At 40.5% G+C, this 21,960-nt stretch overlaps 1 protein-coding gene across 2 annotated transcripts in view; it reads right to left on the reverse strand.

Moving 5' to 3' along the window:
- lqfR (clathrin interactor lqfR) overlaps positions 1-21,960 on the reverse strand; it is a 97,625-nt gene that overhangs the window by 34,327 nt on the left and 41,338 nt on the right. For both annotated transcript variants that reach the window (XM_076205157.1, XM_076205149.1), the window contains exons 6-9: positions 19,799-20,015; positions 15,282-15,529; positions 4,150-4,211; positions 3,614-3,958 (exon numbers count right to left, since the gene is read on the reverse strand). In XM_076205157.1, coding sequence (XP_076061272.1) covers positions 3,614-3,958; positions 4,150-4,211; positions 15,282-15,529; positions 19,799-20,015 — 872 coding nt within the window. The remainder of the gene's footprint in view (positions 1-3,613; positions 3,959-4,149; positions 4,212-15,281; positions 15,530-19,798; positions 20,016-21,960) is intronic.

Here is a 21,960-nt window from a genome sequence, read left to right on the forward strand (position 1 = left end):
TTTGTTGGGTCTACCTTATATCCTCTTTTATATATTGGTACAATATCAGCATTTTTCCAGTCCTATGGTATTTTTCCTTCTTTGAGTGAGCAACTTGTGTTATATATTTTGTCTATTAGTTCTTTACATTCTTTTAGTATGCAGTTTGCGATTTCATCAAGGCCTTGCAATTTCCTGACATAAAGGTTCATTATTTGGTCCATTATTTATGTGTTACTATTATTTTCCCCATGGGGGGATTTTAATTCTCTCCCTTCATCCCAATGTTGTACATTTTCTCTAGTGAAAACCAACTTAAAGTGTTTGCTCATGAATTCAGTCATTTCTGTATTTTCCATGTATTTCATATTCCCTTGGCATAGTTTCACTATTTCCCGTTTCTTTTTTTGTGTATCGTTCACATATCTATAGGATAGCTTTGGCTGATCCTTATTTTTCTATTATGCCTTTTTCATAGTTTTTTCCTCACTGCATATTTTCACATATTCATTCCTTTCATCGGTATATATTTGCCACTTTCTATGTTTTTTTGTCTTTTTCCATCTTTTTCAAGCTTTATCTCTTCTTTCACTTCACTACACCTTCTGTTCAAGCAGCACTTAATATACACCTTTACCTGTTTTTGCTTTGGGACATATTTATCCATTCCTTTATAGATTTCCATCAGAATCATCCATTTTTCTTCCACTTGTGTTTCTTTATTGTAGAATTTATCCCAACTAACTTTAAGAAATAAATTGCCCAAGTTTCTCAGTCTTTTCTGTATTTCTCATTTCTCTCCATATATATTTCCTCCTCTAGTTCTAATTCAAGTAATATGTGGCTTTTCACAATTGTCTTGTATTCAATTTTATCCCTAATTTCAGGTTTTTATGTAAATAATCAATCTAGTCTCGACGGTTTTTCGTTATTTCTAAATCTAGTGTTTTCTTTTACCCATTGTGTCATTGTATGTTCTATAGTTGTCAAGTAATACATTTCTCCATAGATCCTCTCCACCTTTCACTGTCATCTCTTCCCAATGGATTTCTTTGCAGTTAAAATCTCCCAAAAGTACCACGTTTCCTCCATCCTTCAGCATCTCATTTAATGAAAGCCTTGTATCTTCTAACATTTTAAAATAATCTCTCTCCCTAAGACCCCAATTTTGGGGGTACATAAATCACCACATTGTATTTTTTAACATTTTAGAATAATCTCTCTCCAAGACCCTGTTTTTTTGGGGCACATAAATCACCACAAACTTTCTACTTTTCATGTCACTATCTTCAACTCTTATTATGATCATCTCCACCCTGTTCTCTCAGTTTGTAACTTTCATCACATTTAAGTTCTTCTTAGCCAAGAACATATCTCCACCCTGTTTCTCCCATTTCTGAGCCAGTGATTATACAATCCAAGTCAAACATTGGTAATAGTGGACCCCTTAATTTTTGTCTCCACAAATACCAGTCTTTTTTTTCCGACAGGTAATCCTTTAGTTCATTGAAACCTGAGATTAATCCATCTATATTAGTATAAGCCACTTTTAATTTTCTCCATCTTCTCTGTTTCTTGGTCTTCATTCTTTTCTCATTTTTTCTTTAGCTTTACTTATCAATGTCTTTTCTCTTTCTCTTTCCTCATCATTCATGTCTTTTTATCCACATACTTTTACAGCGTTCACTAACTTAACTGTTTTTGCTAAAATTTCTTCAGATGCCATTTGTGACCTTAATTTGATCTTTAGGGATCAACTTCTTCCTTCTGCATATTTTCCCATTCTGTGCACTTCCTCCATTTCCTTTTCTACTTCTTGCTCTTCGTCTTGTACTACTTTTATAACTTTTCTTGCCAATTCTTTCTCTTTATCTCTCAGGGACCAATTATTATATTTTTCCTTTAGACCATATACTAATATACACTTATTTTTGTCCACTGTATATTTTACCAGATTTTCTTTTTCCTTGATTGCCTGAATGACTGCATCTTTGGCATTCTCCTACATCTGTTGAATAATTTCTTCAAAAATTACCTTATAATTTTCTTGGTCTTTCTTCCATTCTTTCCTGAGCTGTTGTAAATTATCCTTTTATATTTCTTCCAGTTTCCTCAGTCATTGTCTTTACTTTTTAATTTTCTTTATTTTCTCTTATTTTCACATTTTAACTCCGCCAGTTCTCATTTTATTGCACACACCTTATTTATTTCAGCATTTGTTTTAAGTAACTCGCTTCCTTATTTATTTCATGGTTCACTTTCTTTAGATCTTTAGTCTGCTTCCATGATTCCTTCATAAATCTCATCTCCCTGTCTATAATTTTACCAAAAAAATATTTTCTTGTACCCAGTAAATCCAAAAAAAGGTCCTTCTTTGCCACTAGCTAAAAAAAATACACATGTATATATTTTTGTACCTAATGGAGATCTGAAGCTCATGTTTACATTTTGTCTCACTATTGTGCCAGTAGATGGCTCTGGGTTCATGTTTATGTTTCACCTTGATGCTTTGCCACCAGGGGACTTCTCTGGCCCATTTTCATTATCTTCCCTTCTTCAATATCATTTGCACTGTAATAAAACCATCTCGGGCATCCATGAGCATTCCCCTTCCCATTTAACACAACCTAGGTATCCTACTATTGTAGTACTGTTGAGACATTCCGCCTTTAATGTGGTTCTTGGGTGCTTCAATTTTTACATGTTGTTAGTCTGAAGAGAGTAGAGGGGAGTGGAGTATGTAGGGGATGGAATGGGTGGGAGTAGTTCCTATGCCTTTTTCTTTTGGCTATCTCCCATGTAAGGGGGGAAAAAAGCCTTTGGTATATGTATGTATGTATGTATTTTTACCTAGCTGTATCTCACAAGAAGAGGAACTATGCCCATAGTCTCCCATCTCTGTATCTTGCCATATCTAATTTGCTTTTAATTCTTGTATTGTTTTTGCACACGCTATTGTTTCTTTTAGTATGCTCCTTTCATCCACCACAGTGTGAGGAAAGCTGTTCTTTTTTTTTGTCTCTTCTATAACTGTCATTTTTTAACTTCTTTCCATGTCCTCTTGTGTTTCTCTTATCCCAATTTAGCAAGTCTTCTCTATCAAGGACTTCTATACCTCTCATAATTCTGTAGATGGTCAACAAAGTCACCTCTTTCTCTTCTTTGTTTCAGTCGTAATTCTAGTTTTGACAACATGTCTTCATATGACAGTTTTGATAGTGTTGGGCCCATCTTCATAGTTGTTCTCTGGATTCTCTCAATTTTCCTTATTTTCTTTTTAGTACTGGGTGACCATAGTGTCGCTGTATACTCCAATTTTGGCCTTATCAGTGTGACTAATATTTTCTTTACCATTTCTTCATCCAAGTAAAAGCCATTTTTATTGTTCTCAGCAAGTTATAGGTTTCGCCAGCAATTTTGTTTATACGTGTATGTGTAAGGTCAGAGATCAGGCCAGCTCCGAGCTCTCATCTAGGAGGGTAATAGTTGTCCATCATGAGTCCAACAAGTGATCCAAGACTTTGGTTAAACACACACACACACACACACAAACTCCTAATGTAACCCAAAATCATCTTTGCAAAATTCCTTTAAAGCAAGCATTTAACTTCTTTGATGCACACGTAAACCTTACCTGAGCTAGATTTAATATTCATCAATGGGGAAGATGTTGATGTGGTCATAGGAGCTAGAACAGGTGTGGGCATTATGTCCCCCAGCAGATCAGAGTTGTTTGGAGCACAGCTAGTAGGTGTGCTGGTGGTGGGTACAGGGGTGGTAGGGCCAGTTAATAAACCATCTAGCAGGTTCAAGTTGCTGCTACTACTACTACTATTGCTGTTCATGCCAGCTGTGGTGCTTGCTGCTGCTGCTGTGGGTGCAGCTGCAAGTGGGTTACAGCTGACAGGTGTTGCAACTACTGCAGCTGGGGTTGAAGCCATTCCCATAAGCAGGGCACTACTGCTGTTGGCCACTTCACCTTTTACAAACATACACACTTATTAATAAATGCAACTCAAAAAAGTCCAACTAGAAAATATAAATAACTATAAATCATACACAAGCTTGACTGAAAAAAAGTAAAAACGTGTGAAAATAAAACCCAATATGGAGCAAATAATTAAAATCTAAATGCAGTGACATCTTGCCGATTGAAAACAAATACCATACCTGAAGCATTAGCACCCAATGATGGACTGTTGAATGAAGAGAAATCTGCAAACTGGTCATTTCTGAAATAAAAAAAATATTATTTATAGACCATGCATATTTTATTTTTTAGGGCCTGTACATACATAAAAACTGCAGTAATATACTAACTACATATATATATATATATATATATATATATATATATATATATATATATATAGATATATATATATAATATATACATATATATACACACACGTGCAAAAAAGGCTCTTTACCCCTACAAAAGGAGTGACCAGCCAGTAAAATAGTACGTACATACATACATATACCAACTGCTTTTTCCCCCTTAAAAGGGAAGTAGCCTAAAAGAAAAAGGCATAAAAACCATTCCCACTCATTCCATCCCTAATACACTCCACTCCCCTCCACCCTCCACCATCCCTCTTATCTTGGCACCTCTGTATGACAGGTCATCCCTGCATCTTGTCAGCTGCCCTGGGTCAGAGACAGTGTCGCAAGACACAGCAAGGCCGCTTCATTAAATCGGCGACACCTCCTCTCCGTCCCCCCATGCATAAAAGACAGGGAGAAATCCCTTCGGGCTCCGTCAAATTTTTCCCACACATACTACCTCACCCCCCATCCCCCCACCCACTCCACCTCATACATCACATCATCATCCATATACAACCATTCTCCATTCACCCCTATCTTCTGTCCTCTCTCGTTCTTCCTCAACAGACATTCCCCTCTTCCCCAAAGCCCCTTTCACCCCATCCATCCATCTCATCCTAGGTCGCCCCCTCATGTTCACACCTTCCACATCTGCCTTCCATACCTCTTTTACTAGTCTTTCTTCACTCATTCTTTCCATGTGTCCAAACCATCCCAATACTTTTTCATCAACCCTATCTCCCAACTCCTTTACCATCCCTGTTCTCCTCCTCACCTCCTCATTTCTCACTCTATCCAGCCTAGTAACACCCATCATACTTCTCAGACACCTCATCTCAAACACATTCAAACTCTTTCTCTCTTCCATGTTTCTGCCCCATACAGTGCTGTTGGCACAATCACTCCTTCATACAATCTCCTCTTAGCATCCATTCCCAAATGTCTATTCCTCATTACACTTTTTAATCCACCAAGGCATTTACTCACTTCTCTCAATCTACATTCTACCTCCACCTCCACTCCTCCCTTTCCTGCCACATTTGCACCCAAATATCTAAAAATATCCACTTCCTCCAGTTTCTCTCCCTTGAACCCTTCGATACGATGATGCCTACATAGGCGTCATGAGGAGCAAGTGGGTACACGAGGATGCCGATATCGGCGTCTTGATTATATATATTGTAATTGTACCTGCGTGACCCCCATACTCTGTAAACTGGCTTCATCATATTTTCTATGGTTATAAAAATTCACGGGTGAAAGAGAACGAGCAATACAGCGCTAACTTTATTTTCAATAATGCGAGTATTATGACGCAACATCGCACGTCTGGCAGCTAATGCTGCCCACGAGATTTTGGCCCGCATTGAAGGGGTTAATGCTCACTTTCAGTCTGCTGCCACTTTCACCCCTTTTACATCTCATCACCTTACTTTTACCCCTATTTATCTTCAACTTTCTTCTTTCACACACTCTCCCAAACTCTGTCACTAACTTCCTCAATCCCTCCTCTGATCCTGCTACAAGTGCAGTGTCATCCACAAACAACAGCTGGCTCACCTCCCACTTTTCTCCATTTTCTTTAACCATCTCCATTCCCTGACCCACCACCCTTGCATTTACCTCTCGCACTACATCCATGTATAAGTTGAAGAGCCAGGGCGACATAACACATCCCTGATGAAGTCCCACCTTTACCTCAAACCACTCACTCTCTCCATTTCTAATCCTGACACACGCTCTACTACTCTTGTAAAAACTCTCGACAGCTCCTAGAAGCTTTCTTCCGATCCCATATCTCTGCATAACCTCCCACAGTGCCTTTCTGTCTACCCTGTCATAAGCCTTTTCCAGATCCATAAAAGCCCAAAGAACATCCTTACCTTTTCCTATAGCTTTCTCACATATGTGTCATACCACAAAAATCTGATCTATGCAACCTCTACCTGTCCTAAATCCACACTGCTCCTCGCCAATCACTCACTCTGTTCCTCTCCTAATCCTCTCAATCAAGATCCTCCCATAAGCCTTCCCAACTACACTTAACAAGCTTATCCCTCTGAAACTACTACATTCACATTTGTCCCCTTTTCCCTTGTAAAGTGGAACTATACAGGCACTCCTCCAGTCCTCCGACACTCTACACCTCTCTCCAGCAAACATTAAATAACCTTACCAGCCAGTCCACCATCACTGTACCTCCTTTTTTTAGACATTCTTCAAGGCATCCATCCAGACCAGGTGCCTTACCTGCTCTCATCATCTTAACAACTGCCTTCACTTCATCCTTCCTTATTTCTCCTCCATTTTCCTCACTCATCATGGTCATTTTCTTAGCGCTTCCACTGCAACTATCTTTCCCTCCCTATCCTCCTTCACATTTAACAACTCCCTAAAATACTCTGCCCATCTTCCCCTTACAGCCTTCTCTACCATTATCATCTCTCCATCTACACCTTTTACCTTCTCTACTTGATTTGCCTCCTCTTCCTCTCTTTAATTTCTTTCCAGAACATCTTTTTATTACTTTCAAAATTTTCTGTCATACTCTTACTACATTTCACATCTGCTCTCCTCTTTGCCTCCTTTACCTTGTGCTTTAATTCTCTTTTCTTTTCTTTGTACCTCTCATATGACTCCCTTGTCCTATTTTGTAACCAATCTGTGAAAGCTCGCTTCTTCTCTTCTACAACCTTCTTTGTTTCCTCATCCCACCATTCACTACCCTTCCTTCTATTTCCTCCTATTTCCTCCCATCCTTCTTATTCCACACACCATCTTTGCACACTTTGTGATTCCCTCCTTGAACCATCCCCATTCTTCCTCCACTCCTAGCTCTACTCTATCCTTCACTCCCTCCCACTCCTCTTTCAGCTTTCTCCTTGTACTCCTTCTCCTTTTCCTTTTCATGTAAAGTAAAATAGTATCAACATAAAATAGGCCTGGCCACAGAATCAAATTTCCCTAGATGCACCTACCACAGAGAAAACAGAGTACCTGATTCCATGAAATATGGTCCCTCCCTGTTAACCACTTCAGTACAAGTCAAATTCTTGTGTGCAGCATTACACTACTTGCATTATAAAGTCACCGCTGTATTGTTCTCTTTTACTCTGAGTAATAATAAACACAGAAAATGTGATCAAACTAGTTCACAGAACCCACAGGTAACACATGTACAACAAAATATATATATATATATATAATCAAGCTAGTTCTGGCTTGGTTGAGGGCTTTATCCAGGAACCACTGAGGGTAAGCTAATTTTGTTAATTGGGACCTGATGGAGGTTAATTCATGTTCTAAAACTTGGGGGCTACAAATCCTGAAGGCCCGGAGAAAAAGACCTGAAGTGTAGCTTTTTCACTCCCCCTTCCACTAAGCCAAAAGAGAGACAAAATCCTTCCACTAAGCCAAAAGAGAAACAAAATCCCCTTGTCATCCCCTTTTCAGAGTCCATTACTCATTCGTCATTTCTTCCCAAAGAGAAGGTAAATCTAATTCATAATTATCCTAATACCATTAATAAAAAAGTTGTTAATGTTCACCAGAGGTTGAGGGAAGATCATATCCCAGGTGTTTACTCCCTTCCATGTAAAGATTGTAACCTTTCCTACATTGGCCAGATGGGTAGGGACCTAAGGACAAGATTGAATGAACACAAGAGATCTATCAAGTATGGTCAAGAAAAATTAAGCCGTGTCTCATCACGTGAAAAAATTTAATCACCAGATAGATTGGGATAAATCTGACCTTGTTTATAAATCACGCTGTGGGTTCAGAGGAAAATGGTAGAATCCAATTAATTGAATTTTTGCCCACAATGAATATTTCCAAGGGTCAATGGACATACAATATCAGATTTATTCATCACTATACAAATTGTCAAAAAGTTTCTTCCCCCTCCCCCTGACCCAACCTCATTTCATTCTCAGATCACAAAAGGGTTGGGGTAGCGACATTTATTCTTTTCCCAGTTCCCTTCCCTTTGTAAGAGGTTGCTATATAGGATAGCATCCTCCTTCCACTTTGTACTACTGATGAGGATTGCAGTTAGCAATCGAAATATATAGTTTTGCTTCCTCAACTCTTTCTTTCGTCCTACTGTGATGTTAGTTGTGATATATATATACAGACGCTCCTATACTTACGTTCATTCGTTTTACGTTTTTTCGATTTTACGTTTGAACTGACTGTAAAAAAAAATTGTAAAAAAAAATTTTGAGTGAATTTTTTACTTTAGCGCGCTCTCCGTAGTTCAAACGATACTTACACATGACGCTGCGTCCAATGTTTACACGGCACAAACGACAGACTCAACGTGCCTTGCCTAATCATCCTAATCCTCCTCCCCCTCCTCCTCCACCATCTCAATTATGTTGCTTGAATTCAATTTATTTGAAATTAATGTTATTATTTTACAATGTTATGTGTATAATTAATTATTTAGGGGGCGTTTTATAAGATTCGGTAATAGAATTTACGGATGTAAAGTACAGTAACAACTTACAGGTAATCCTCGTTTTACGCGGGTTCACATTACGCGATTTCACATTAAAGCGGTGTCCAAAACTAGGGGGTATTCCTCACATTACACAAATTCCTCAGAGTAACGCGAAATCCGGAAAGTTAAAATACGCGGGCTGCGATTTAGTTCCGTAAGGCAGCCGCTAGGTGACGCTAGCTGATTCCAGCCTCCGCATCCCTCTCGCCACCAAGCTCATTGTTTACCAACGCTTCGTTGTGTCAGCATCTCTGTGTTCATCAAATCATCAGTGTTCTTGTTTACCATGGCTCCCAAGCGCCCAGCGACATTTCCAGCCTGTGATGGTAGGCAGAAGAAAGCAAGGAAGACATTGACATTGGAGCAAAAGCTGGAAGTTCTGGACAGGTTAGATAAAGGGCAGAGAAACAATGTGATTGTGGCGGCAATGGGCCTCAGCGAGTCTACGGTGAGGACCATAAAACAAAACTCACCAAGATTCGTGAAGCTGCCAAATCAGGAACGCCTCTACAAGCTAACAAGTCATCATATTCTCGCCCTATGGAGATGGAAAGGATGGAGAAGATGCTTGCAACTTGGATTGAGCATCAAAATAAGACTCGTGTGCCGGTTAGCTTGGCGCTGATTAAGGTGAAGGCGCTGTCTATTTATGACAGCATTGAAGGGGACAAGAAGCCTTTTTCTGCCAGCAACGGGTGGTTTAATAAATTTCAAAAAAGGCACAGTTTTCATAATTTGAAGTTGGTTGGGGAAGCTTCTTCAGCTGATGCTCGAGCTGCAGCCGAATTCCCAGAAGAGCTCAAGAAAATTATAGAAGACGGGAATTATTCATCAAAGCAAGTGTTCAACATCGACGAAACCGGCCTCTATTGGAAGAAACTACCCAAACCGCACCTACATCTCCAAAGAGGAAGCTTCTGCCCCCGGATTCAAGGCATCTAAGGACCGCTTAACGCTGCTGTTGGGGGCCAATGCAGAGGGCGACTACAAACTCAAGCCAGCACTTGTGTATCACTCAGAGAATCCTCGAGCCCTCAAGGTAAGAGTTGTAAAACTAACCTTATTCCATGTTACCATTTTCTATGCAAAAGATTGTGCGAATGAATTTTTTTAGAACGTATAAAATCAAACGTATCTTTTATTTTGGCCAGGGTTACGACAAGGCCTTTCTGCCAGTGTACTGGTACGGCCAACTCGAAGGGCTGGATGACTGGGGCAGTGTTTGGCGATTATTTCAAGAATAAACTGCACAGGGAGCTGGAGGTGTACTGCAACAAAGAAAAACATCACCTTCAAGATCTTGGTGATAGTGGACAACGCTCCAAGACACCCAGCAAAAATTGCCGATCAAAGCAACAACATCAATATCGTGTTTTTACCGCCAAACACGACCTCGCTCATCCAGCCTTGTGACCAAGGGATAATCTCGACATTCAAGGCGTATTATCTACGTTCAACATTGGCGAACCTTGTGAAAGTGACGGAGCAACAAAACATCTCAGTCCGTGATTATTGGCGGCAGTTCACGGTAAAAGATGCTCTAACCTTCATCAAGGATTCGTGGAGTGAAGTGCCAACATCATGCTGCAATGGAGTCTGGAAAAAATTGTGTCCTCAATTCGTCCACGACTTCAAAGGATTCAGCATAGACGACAATGTAGCCAAGGCCAACGTTAAAAGTCTGCGTCTAGCACAGCAAGTTGGCTTCGAGGATTTGGAAGAGGAGGACATCGACAACTTGCTTCAGTCTCACACACAAGAGCTCTCCAATGAAGATTTGTTTGACATCGAGAAAGAGAGAGTGAAAATGATGGAGGAGAAAGAGGAAGCAGCAGCAGCAGCAGCAGCATCACCAGGACCACAGCGAGCCCTCACAGCTGCCAACTTGTCTGAGTGTATGGACTCGTTGATGCATGCAATGAGGGTCATAGAGGAGAATGATCCTAATGTCGAGAGGAGCAGCACCATCATACGACGTGTGATGGAGAACATGGCTTGCTATAATGCTATGTTAAAAGAAAAACAACAAAAGACAAAACAACAGCCGATCACAAACTTCTTCCGACAACGCACACCAAGTCAGCTAACCAGCGAATCGGAGACAGGCACCGAATCGGAGATGGACGCTCCCGATGACCCTGCCGCCCCTGCCTCACCACAAACATCACACACACACACACCGAGTCCGATATAGCGCGCAGTGACACGTCAGGGGGTGAAGCCTAGTTAGGAATCTACAATAGTACACAGCGAGCGGTGAGTGTTGTGTTGTTGTCAGTATGGAAACGTGTGAGAGCAACATCTCAGCTTGCAGGATGGTTTCCTGACCCATGATTTTTTTCATTGTCCAAGGGTAATTTTATTTTCATAAAAGTAAAATAAAAATGAATGTAGAAAAAAACTTGAAAGAAATTTATTCATCCTTGAATCGCAATAAGCTGCCGCTACAACAACAACAACAGCGTGCAGATCAGCAGAGGGACGCTACTTATCAAGGCGTAAAGGCCAATTAACCCGTGATCCCATATGTGGTGGTAAATCAACAACAACAAGGCAGGTCAGAGGTTATATGCTTAGCTCGTGGCTCAGCTGCAGGAAGGATTATGGTATTGGAAACACTTGTAACAGCAAAGTAGTGAGTTTAATTCCTCACATTACGCGAAATTCACATTACGCGCTGCCTTTTGGAACGCATCTAGCACAGGTGAGGACTACCTGTACGTTCATTTTCAACTTACACTCGGCTGTTCGGAACGTAACTAAAACGTAAGTTGAGGAGTGTCTGTATATATAGTAAAACCCAGATTATCCGAAAGCGGATTATCCGTAAACGGGATTATCCGAAATTGATTTGGATAATGCAATATTAAAAAAAATTCTATACTAAAACGTTATAAAACATCAAAAACATGAAAATAAATAAAAGTAACTACATATGGGGTTACTAGGCTAGATAAAGTGAGAAATGAGGAGGTGAGGAGGAGAACAGGGGTGGAAAAGGAGCTGGGAGATAGGGTTGATGAAAGAGTATTAGGATGGTTTGGACATATGGAAAGAATGAGTGAAGAAAGACTAGTAAAAGAGGTATGGAAGGCAGATGTGGAGGAAGTGAACATGAGGGGACGTCCTAGGATGAGGTGGATGGATGGGGTGAAGGGAGCTTTGGGGAAGAGGGGAATGTCTGTCGAGGAAGGACGGGAGAGGACGGGAGAGGACGGGAGAGGACAGAAGACGGGTGAATGAAGAATGGTTGTATATGGATGATGTTGTGATTGCATGAGGTGGAATGTGCAGGGGGGTGGGGGGTGAGGTAGTATGTGTGAGCAAAAGTTGACGCAGCCCGAAGGGATTTCTCACCGTCCTCTCCTTTTATGCAATGGGGGGACAGAGAGGGGGGGTCGCCGATTTAATGAAGCGGACTTGCTGTGGATGTGCTGTGTCTTGCGACACTGCTTCTGACCCAGGGCAGTGGACAAGGTGCAGGGATGACCCGTCATCCAGTAGGTGCTCAGATAAGAGGGAGGGTGGAGGGGTGTGGAGTGTATTCAGGAATGGAATGGGTGGAAATGATTTTATGCCTTTCCCTTTTTGGCTACCTCCCTTGTAAGGGGGAAAAAAAGCCTTGGTATATGTATGTACATATATATTATATTATCACATTTAAAATTGATAAGAACAGTTAAAATGAATATGTTTTAAGCGTACTACTTTGTTTAGCATAGCGTGTGTTGGTTTGGTTTCATTGTTTACATCGTCAGTCGGCGGCAGTCGCGTCACAGAGTTCACACTGGGCAGTCGCATTCTACCTGTGCTTCGACCTCACTTCTTTCTACATCACCATGCCGAAAGAAACCGGGAAAAGGAAGAAAGTCGTCCTTACCATACAGCAGAAGCTGGAGATATTGGACAAGCTGAAGGCGGGTCAATCGGGAACGTCCATCGCCCACGAATATGGCATTGGTAATGCTACTGTTACGGACATCAAAAAGGCAGGGCCACAGTTAAGGCAGTTCACTCAGAAGCATCTCCCAGCTGTCTTCCACCACAAGAACAAAGATTCAGGACCGAGGACCATGAAGCTGGGTAAATACCAAAACCTAGACGAGGCGTTGTTCAAGTGGCAGTAACAGCACGTATCTTCCGGATTGCCAGTGCGGGGTGTAGATCTACAGTCTGCGGCGGAAACCCTGGCAAACGATTTAGGTATTAATGACTTCACAGCTTCTTCTGGGTGGCTCAGTAGGTTCAGAAAGCATCATCTTTTAGCAAACAAGAGGGTCTGTGGAGAGACTGCTAGTGCTGCTAACGATGTTGTAGAGCCTTTCATTAACGATTTTTGGAAATTAGTGAGTGACGAAGGACTGCTACCCCATCAACTCTACAATTTTGAAGAGACCAGACTATTCTGGAAGGCACTGCCCAACAACACACAGGCAAGCACAGCTGTTAAGGACACGCCAGGAAGGAAGCTGGACAAGGGCCGCATTTCTGTCTTGTTTGGCGCTAATGCTGAAGGTACACACCAGGTTACACCAGTTGAGGTTGGGAAATCAAGGAGGCCCCGTGTGCTGAAGGACTGCATGGACCACCTGCCTGTCCACTATTTTTCTTCAGCAAAGGCTTGGTTCACCTCTGGCATTTTCAAGGACGTGTTTCACAAGATCATTGTCCCTTCCATCACCAAGCACCAGATCACCGAACTGAAGACGACACCACACAACATGAAGGCTTTAATCCTCCTCGACAATGCCCCTGCCCACCCTGCCAAGGAGGATTTAGTGTCACGAGACGGCAGGATCCGTTGCATGTTTTTGCCCGCCAACACCACCTCAATCATCCAGCCAATGGATCAGGGCGTCATACAAGCAGTAAAGATGCGCTACCGCCGGCACTTTATGCAGGAAATTCTGTGTGTGACGCTCAAGGGGGAAGAAGAAGGAGACACCAGAGCCCAGAGGACAATAGCAAACCTCAAGAGGTATAACCTGAAGACAGCAATATACAACCTTGAGAAAGCGTGGAAACAGGTGCCCCCTTCTACAGTGGCCAATGCCTGGAATCCCCTGCTACGAGGCCATGAGGATATGCGAGAAGTGTTTGAAGGATTCGACCGGGAGGTGTGAGAGGTGAAGGAGGCCCTGGGTGATTACGAGACAGTTACAGAGGAGGACGTCCAGGAGTGGCTCACTGTGGATGAGGGGGACCCAGGTTACGCTCTCCAATCGACCAAAGAAATAGCTGAGGAAGTGATGCACTGCCATGACAACGATGATGATGACGATGACGACGATGATCCTTCTGATCCTTCCATGTCTTTGGCAACAGTCCGGTCCCACATCGAAGGAGTGCTTCAGTTTCTTGACCAGGGACCCAGGGACATTTCAAATAGCAATCAACTGTACCTGATGATGCGAGCAGGACTGAGTGACGTCATCGAGAAACAGCTGTCTTGCACCAAACAGATTTCTATCACCTCGTTTTTTCGGCCAAGAACACCTTCGTCCACCCAGTCTTCTCGCCCTTCATCAAGTGCCTCATCCTCCTTGTCTACCTTTGATTTGGACAGTGAAGATGGAGCAATGGACGACAGAGGTGGGGAGTGGAAGATATATGTATAGAATAATTCTTGTTCTCTGTTACGTATAAGGTATGTATGTCAACACGAAAAAAAAAAAAAAATTAAGTTCCATCCACAACTTGAGACTGGGGGGGGGGGGAGGGAGGGAGAGGGAGGGAGAGAGAGAGAGAGAGAGAGAGAGAGAGAGAGAGAGAGAGAGAGAGAGAGAGAGAGAGAGAGAGAGAGAGAGAGAGAGAGAGAGAGAGAGAGAGAGAGAGGGAGGGAGAGAGGGAGGGAGAGAGGGAGGGAGGGAGAGAGGGAGGGAGAGAGAGAGGGAGGGAGAGAGGGAGGGAGGGAGAGAGAGAGAGGGAGAGAGAGAGAGAGGGAGAGAGAGAGAGAGAGAGAGAGAGAGAGAGAGAGAGAGAGAGAGAGAGAGAGAGAGAGAGAGAGAGAGAGAGAGAGAGAGAGAGAGAGAGAGAGAGAGAGAGAGAGAGAGAGAGAGAGAGAGAGAGAGAGAGAGAGAGAGAGAGAGGGGGGGAGGAAGGCACAGGACACACACACACACACAAAGTATGTCAACACGAAATATATTTCTGATAAATCTGGATTATCCGAAAAATCGGCTTATCCGAGAGGCTTTCCCCCTTTCGTTTCGGATAATCGGGGTTTTACTGTATGTATGTAAGTATATATATATATATATATATATATATATATATACATATATATACATATATATATATATATATATATATATATACACATACAAACATATATATATATATATATATATAATACATCTATATATATTATATATATACACACATATACATAATGGTATATGTATATAAATATACAAACATACATATATACATAGATAAACTAATATATGATATATACACATATACAAACTTTGTGGCTGTTGTGTTGTCATCCCCAAAGGCTGCAGTAAAATCTCCAAAGTTGTTTGTATCACTTGCAGGTGGTGCTTCACCAGCACGTGGATCAAAGCTTTCATCATCATCAATAAGACCAGAAACTTGAGCACTTGCAGGCTCTTTGCTGGGGCTATTAGTTTTACTGCTACCATTAAACAAGTCATCTAAGAGGTCAGTGCTTGCTTCAACTTTGCTGGAACTATTGGCTGAACTGCTGGTATTCTGATAAAGAAAGAAAAGAATAAATATCAGTTTACTTTTTTTTGTAGTATTGGGTCAATATAAAATTGGTACCAAGGAAGTCAAAAAAGTCGACTCAGAAAGGGGCCTGGGAGTGATTATCTCAAGTGACTTGACAATAAACATGTCAATAAACTAGTTGGAGAGACTTTTAACTTATTAAGATCAATGAAAGTGGCCTTCGACTACATGGATGAAGAAATGGTAAAGAAAATAGTAATTACATTTATAAGACCTAAATTGGAGTATGCTGCGACATTATAGGCACCTAATACACAAAAAACATTAGGAAATTAGAAAGAATTCAAAGAGCAATGACAAAAATTGCACCTACACTCTCAAATTTAACATATGAACAAAGATTGGACAAATTACATCTATCAACACTGGAACAAGAAAGAGAAAGAGGTGATTTGCTGACTATTTACTGAATTATGAAAGGGATTCGAACTCGTGCCTACAAGATTTTCTGGAAAAAAAAAAAAAAATGCTTTCTGCATAGTGGTGGATGTCTGGAACAAATTGGATGAAACAATAGTTTGTACAAACACCATATATGAATTTAAGAACAAACTAGATATTGCAAAATACACAGACAGGACACCACAAGCATAGTTTCCTTTCCCGTAGAATACAACTGGGTAAATACAAATAGGTAAATATGTGAAAAAGTGCAACTTTGAAGAAGAAAAAAAAAAAAAAAAAAAAAAAGTTTAGTAGTTTGAGTCTGGGTGTGTAGTGGGGAGGGTGTCAGGAGTGAAGAGAGGATGAGATAGAGAGAAGGGGTGGCTATATTAGTAAGTGAAGAAATAGGTAAGTGTGTGGTGGAGTGGAAAGAGGTTTCTTCAAGGTTAATGTGGATGAAGGTGAAACTGGGAAGGGAGATGTGGGTCTTTGTAAGTGCATATGGACCTAGTAGTGAGAAAAGGATAGCAGAAAGGGAGGCTCTTTGAATAGATTTAAATGAGTGCATAGAGGGTTTAGGGAGAAATGTCAATGTGGTGGTATTGGGAGATCTCAATACTAGGGTTGGAGATGAACCAATTGACAGAGTGGTTGGAAAGTGTGAAGTACCAGGAAAAAAATTGTAGTGGAGAGCTGATGGTGGAGACATGTAGAGAATTGATGATAGCAAACACAATGTTTAGGAAGAAAGTCTAACATAAGTACATATGGGAGAGGATAGTGAATGGAAGGATGGTAGAAAGAGCTTTAATGGACCATATAGTGGTAACTAGGAGAAGAGAAGGAAGAGTTTTGGATGGACATGTTCTTAGGGGAGAGAGTGGGGGAATATCAGACAATTTTTTTATGAAAGGTAAGCAAAGAGTGCAGGATGGAGAAAGAGGGAAAGGGCAAAAGGTATGGAGGTGCTTTGGGTAAATGCTTAAGTGAGAAAGAAATGGAGGAGTACAAGAAGCTGAGAGAAGAGTAGGATGGGGTGAAGGATGAAGTAGAACTAAGAGTGGAGGAGGAATCGGGATGTTTCAAGGGGGGAGTCACAAGGTATACAAAGATGATGTGTGGAACAAGGATAGGAAATAGAAGGAAGGGTAGGGAATGGTGGGATGATGAAGCAAAGAAGGTTGTAGAGGAGAAGAAATGAGCATTTACACATTGGTTGCAAAATAGGATGAGAGAATAATATGAGAGGTACAAAGAAAAGAGAAGTAAAGGCATTAATGACCATGTAATGCTACCCAGAAGAATAGGAACAGTTCTGGATGTCCAAGGAACAGTTCTGGATGTCCATGTTCTTAGGGGAGAGTGAGGGAAATATCAGATAATTCTTAGTGGAAGGTAAGTTGAGAATGGAAGTTATGCTGAGAGTGGAAGATAGGTGGAGAATGAAAAAAAGGCTGAAAGTAAGGAGGTGCTTAGAGTAAAATGCTTAAATGAGAAGGTAAATGAGCAGGAATACAAAAAGCTGAGAGAAGTGAAGTGTGGGAGGTGGTGAAGGATAGAGTTGAGGTAGAGGTGGAAAAGGAATGAGGGTGTTTCAAGGAGTCACAAGGTGTGCAAAGATGGTGTGTGGAACAAGGAGGATGAGAGGATGAAGCAAAGAAGGTTGTAGAAGGGAAGAAATGAGCATTCACAGATTGGTTGCAAAATAGGATGAATCATATGTGAGGTACAAAGAAAAGATAAGTAAAGCACAAGATAAAGGCGGCAAAAAGGAGAACTGATGTAAAATGAGGGCAGAGTATGACAGAAAATTTTGCAAGTTATAAAAATATGTTTTGGAAGGAAATTCTGAAAGGATGGGGAGGTAAATCAAGCAGAGACAAAAAGGTAAATGGTGCATAAGAGATGATAATGGAAGAGACAGCGGAAAGAGGCAGATAGGCAGAATATTTTAGGGAGTTCTTAAATGTGAAAGATAGAGAGGGAAATGTAGTTGCAGTGGAGGGCACTAAGAAAATGACAGAGATGAATTTGATTCTGGTTGCTGCTATGGAAAGCCTCCAGCAGCCAAAGGATTAATGACTTAGTCAAATTGCATTGAACCTGAAAAATACTTTTGAAAAATCTTCCATAACCTGCACCAAACACCCCAAAACTCCTTACAGAAGAACATAGATCATTAAACACTACTTACACCACTTAATTCCATACTATATCAAGTATTTCCAACAAAAACCCAGAAGAGAAGATGCAAATATAACACTACACAGCACAGAAGATTGCAGATCGCTACAGAAGACCTAGACAAAATATGGGAATGGAATCAAAGATGTGAAATGAACTTCAACATTAACCCATTCAACTCCGATGACAAGATGTCTTGTCATTTGGTCAAATAAAACAAAAAATCATAATAAAACAACAAAATGTTTGATGATCAAACAGCACCAGAAAAATATGACGTCGTCAGTCCTCCTCGAGGAGGAGGACTGACGACGTCATATTTTTCTGGTGCTGTTTGATCATCAAACATTTTGTTGTTTTATTATGATTTTTTGTTTTATTTGACCAAATGACAAGACATCTTGTCATCGGAGTTGAATGGGTTAAGAAATGTAGCATAATGGAATTTGGAACAAGCAAAAATAGAATATCGGGTCAATATAAAATTGGAAACAAGGAAGTCAAAAAAATTTATTCAGAAAGGGACCTGGGAGTGATCATCTCAAGTGACTTGACACCTGATAAACATGTCAAGAAATTATTTGGAGAGACTTTTAACTTATCAAGATCAATGAAAGTGGCCTTCGACTAAATGGATGAAGAAATGGTAAAGAAAATAGTGGTTACACTAATAAGACCTAAACTAGAGTATGCTGCAACACTATGGGCACCTAGCACAAAAAAGAACATAAGAAAATTAGAAAGAATCCAAAGAGCAGCGACAAAAATGGCACCTACACTCAAATTTGACATACAAACAAAGACTGGAGAAATTACATCTATCAACACTGGACCAGAGAAGAGAAAGAGGTGATTTGTTGACTATTTACAGCATTATGAAAGAGATGGAAATTCTCGATAGACAACTTATTAAAATGGGACAGAAGAGAAACAAGAGGACACAAAAAGAAGCTAAAGGAGGACAGTTACAGAAGAGACCTGAAAAAGAATAGCTTCCCACATAGAGTGATTGATGTCTGGAACAAACTAAATGGAGAAACAGCAAGTGCCAAAACTATACACAATTTCAAGAATATACTGGATGCAGAGAGATATGAAAACGGGTCACTACGAGCATAGCTCTCGTCTCGTAAAATGCAACTAGGTAAATACACATGCCCTAGATGCACTCAACACACAGAAAACACTAAACATATTATCTTACGTTGCCCAATAATGAGTCATACCCAAATAAAATGCCTTTAAACTCTTCATAAGGGAGTTGATTCAAAGCATACCATTCCCCTTCAATGTTAACTGGGAGAAAAATACAATGAGAGGGTCACTAGCCCATTTATTCTGCCCAACTTACTTACCTATGTTACTCTGGGGAACACATTTGTAGTATTTTTGTCCCCTGCCACAAAGAACTGAGGAAAAGCGAGATGGAGAAAGCAGTGGTAAAGGTGAGATTAGGAAGGTAGAAAACAGGAGGAATATATGTTAAAAGTGATCCAATTCAGACAATGCAAAGCCTATTCTGTGAGTGACCTGTGGGCCAACCTGGTGGCCATAGCTGCATAACCAAGCTGTAAGCCTCCAACAATACAGATCCAAGACTACAAAGTGATCATACCATCATCTTTTGTATAAACAGGTATAGTTTTTCCAAGAAATACCTACTTGCTGTACATCTTTGCCATACATAGCTGCAGCACCTAAGTCCACCATCTTAGATGGTTTGGAGGTTTTCTTTGTGACAGGAGTAGATGAGATTCCACTTGGTACATTTGCACGAGATGGGCTTTTAGGAGTAATGGCTGACCTGGGTGGTTGTGGACTAGTATCATCATCTCTGTATTCATTTGCTGGGTCCACTTCATCATCTTTTTCATCAGCACTGTAAAGATTGAAGGAAAATATATATAAATAAATAAATAAAATCAATAAAAAAAATATAAATGCAAATTACCAGTTAAAGCCAGGCATACAAAAGTTTTAATGAAATATCTTCTGAAATACTTTTGGGACTTTCATGACACTAACAGACCAGTTGCACAGCATCCTTTTATGCAGTGACTCATCTCCCCTCACGGAAGAATGCTAAGCCATTTCTACTATCTCCCCCTTCTCAGACCCTTCTTAACCCATTCAACTCCGATGACAAGATGTCTTGTCATTTGGTCAAATAAAACAAAAAATCATAATAAAACAACAAAATGTTTGATGATCAAACAGCACCAGAAAAATATGACGTCATCAGTCCTCCTCGAGGAGGACTGATGACGTCATATTTTTCTGGTGCTGTTTGATCATCAAACATTTTGTTGTTTTATTATGATTTTTTGTTTTATTTGACCAAATGACAAGACATCTTGTCATCGGAGTTGAATGGGTTAAATCTCTCCTCTGCAACCCCTACGATTCCACCTTGTCTTTTTCATTAATAACACAGAAAGGCCAGGATTTGGAGGTCAGTAAGAATACCACCCACATATTCCCTGCATCTAAGTATAATGTGTGTTTAAGTCAAGCAAGCTTACCTCCCAAAAAATAATTGGGTATGAAAAAGGAATAGGGAATGGATTGTGGGACACTTTGCTAGCCTGGGCAGCTAACAAAAGGTCCTTGATCCCAAGAAATGGTGGTATGGTGTAGATATAATGATGTGTGCAGCAAGATATAGTGCAAATGATGGAAGAGTCTAAAACAGACATCCTGGTTATGAATGAAACAAAAGTGAAAGGTGACAGCAAGTGGGAGATGTAAGATATAACAATAACTGTTAGTTTCAATGACTGGAAATCCACAGCCCCACAATAGCTGGCAATGGTTCTTAAGCCTTCCTATAATCTCTCTAAGAAGAAACTGACGACTGTTGTTAGTGTTGTAATTGTGTGGGACTGTTTCTATGTCACCAACTGAAAACAGAGAAGCAGTTATTTGTTGGTAAATTTTCATTTTGTGAAAAGATGGCAGAAATAAAGCTAAAGATGATTAGGATCTAGGACTCAGTCCAGAGACTGGGTGCCAGCCCCTCAAGAGCTGCATCTCCAGATGGAGGCAAGAAGGTTGACAGGTATTGAAAATGGAGATGGAAGAGGATTCTTTCTGTCATCCATCTTACAGGACCAACACTGGCAGGTAACCATCACTGGTCCCAGATTGGTGATAATGAGACTATAAATCCTGGGATGAAAAATTACAGGGTGTGGTGTCTGTACCATTTAATAAGGATGTGTGGGAATGGGCCCGTTAGCACAATAAAATAAATGAATGCTTATTTATGAAGGCAAGAATGGGTTCTATGAAGATGATGACTGCATATACACAACAGGCACAAAAGAGATATAGAAAGTATTGCTGGTTGGAGCTGAGTGCATTAAATCACTTTAGAACATTGGTCCACTTTATTGTAGGAAAAAATAAAATAGAAATTAAATTAAAACTTGTTGAAAAAAAGTCTAGTGTTGGCAACAACATCCCTAAGTTTTAAACTGATACGGTGATTTTTACTATGAATAATTATCATTTCAACATAAATATTGCATGCTGATAACCCTAGCATCAGAACACATTACTATATCTAGCTTATTGTTTTGATTACAGATTTTTTTTACCTTTTCCTTTCAGAAAATGTATTTGATAGCAACTTTGTGGTGTGTGTGTGTATTTACCTAATTATACCTAGTTGTATTTTATGGGAAAGGGAGCTACACTTGTGGTGTCACGCCTTTGTATCTCGTAGTGTCTTATTTGTTCTTAAATTTGTGTATGGTTTTTGCACACACTACTGTTTTGTCCAGTTTGTTCCAAGTGCCCACCACTGGGTGGAAAACGGTTTT

The sequence above is a fragment of the Oratosquilla oratoria genome, chromosome 2, assembly GCF_046742065.1.
Source record: "Oratosquilla oratoria isolate Oo_2021 chromosome 2, ASM4674206v1, whole genome shotgun sequence".
In the NCBI taxonomy this organism is placed as follows: domain Eukaryota; kingdom Metazoa; phylum Arthropoda; class Malacostraca; order Stomatopoda; family Squillidae; genus Oratosquilla; species Oratosquilla oratoria.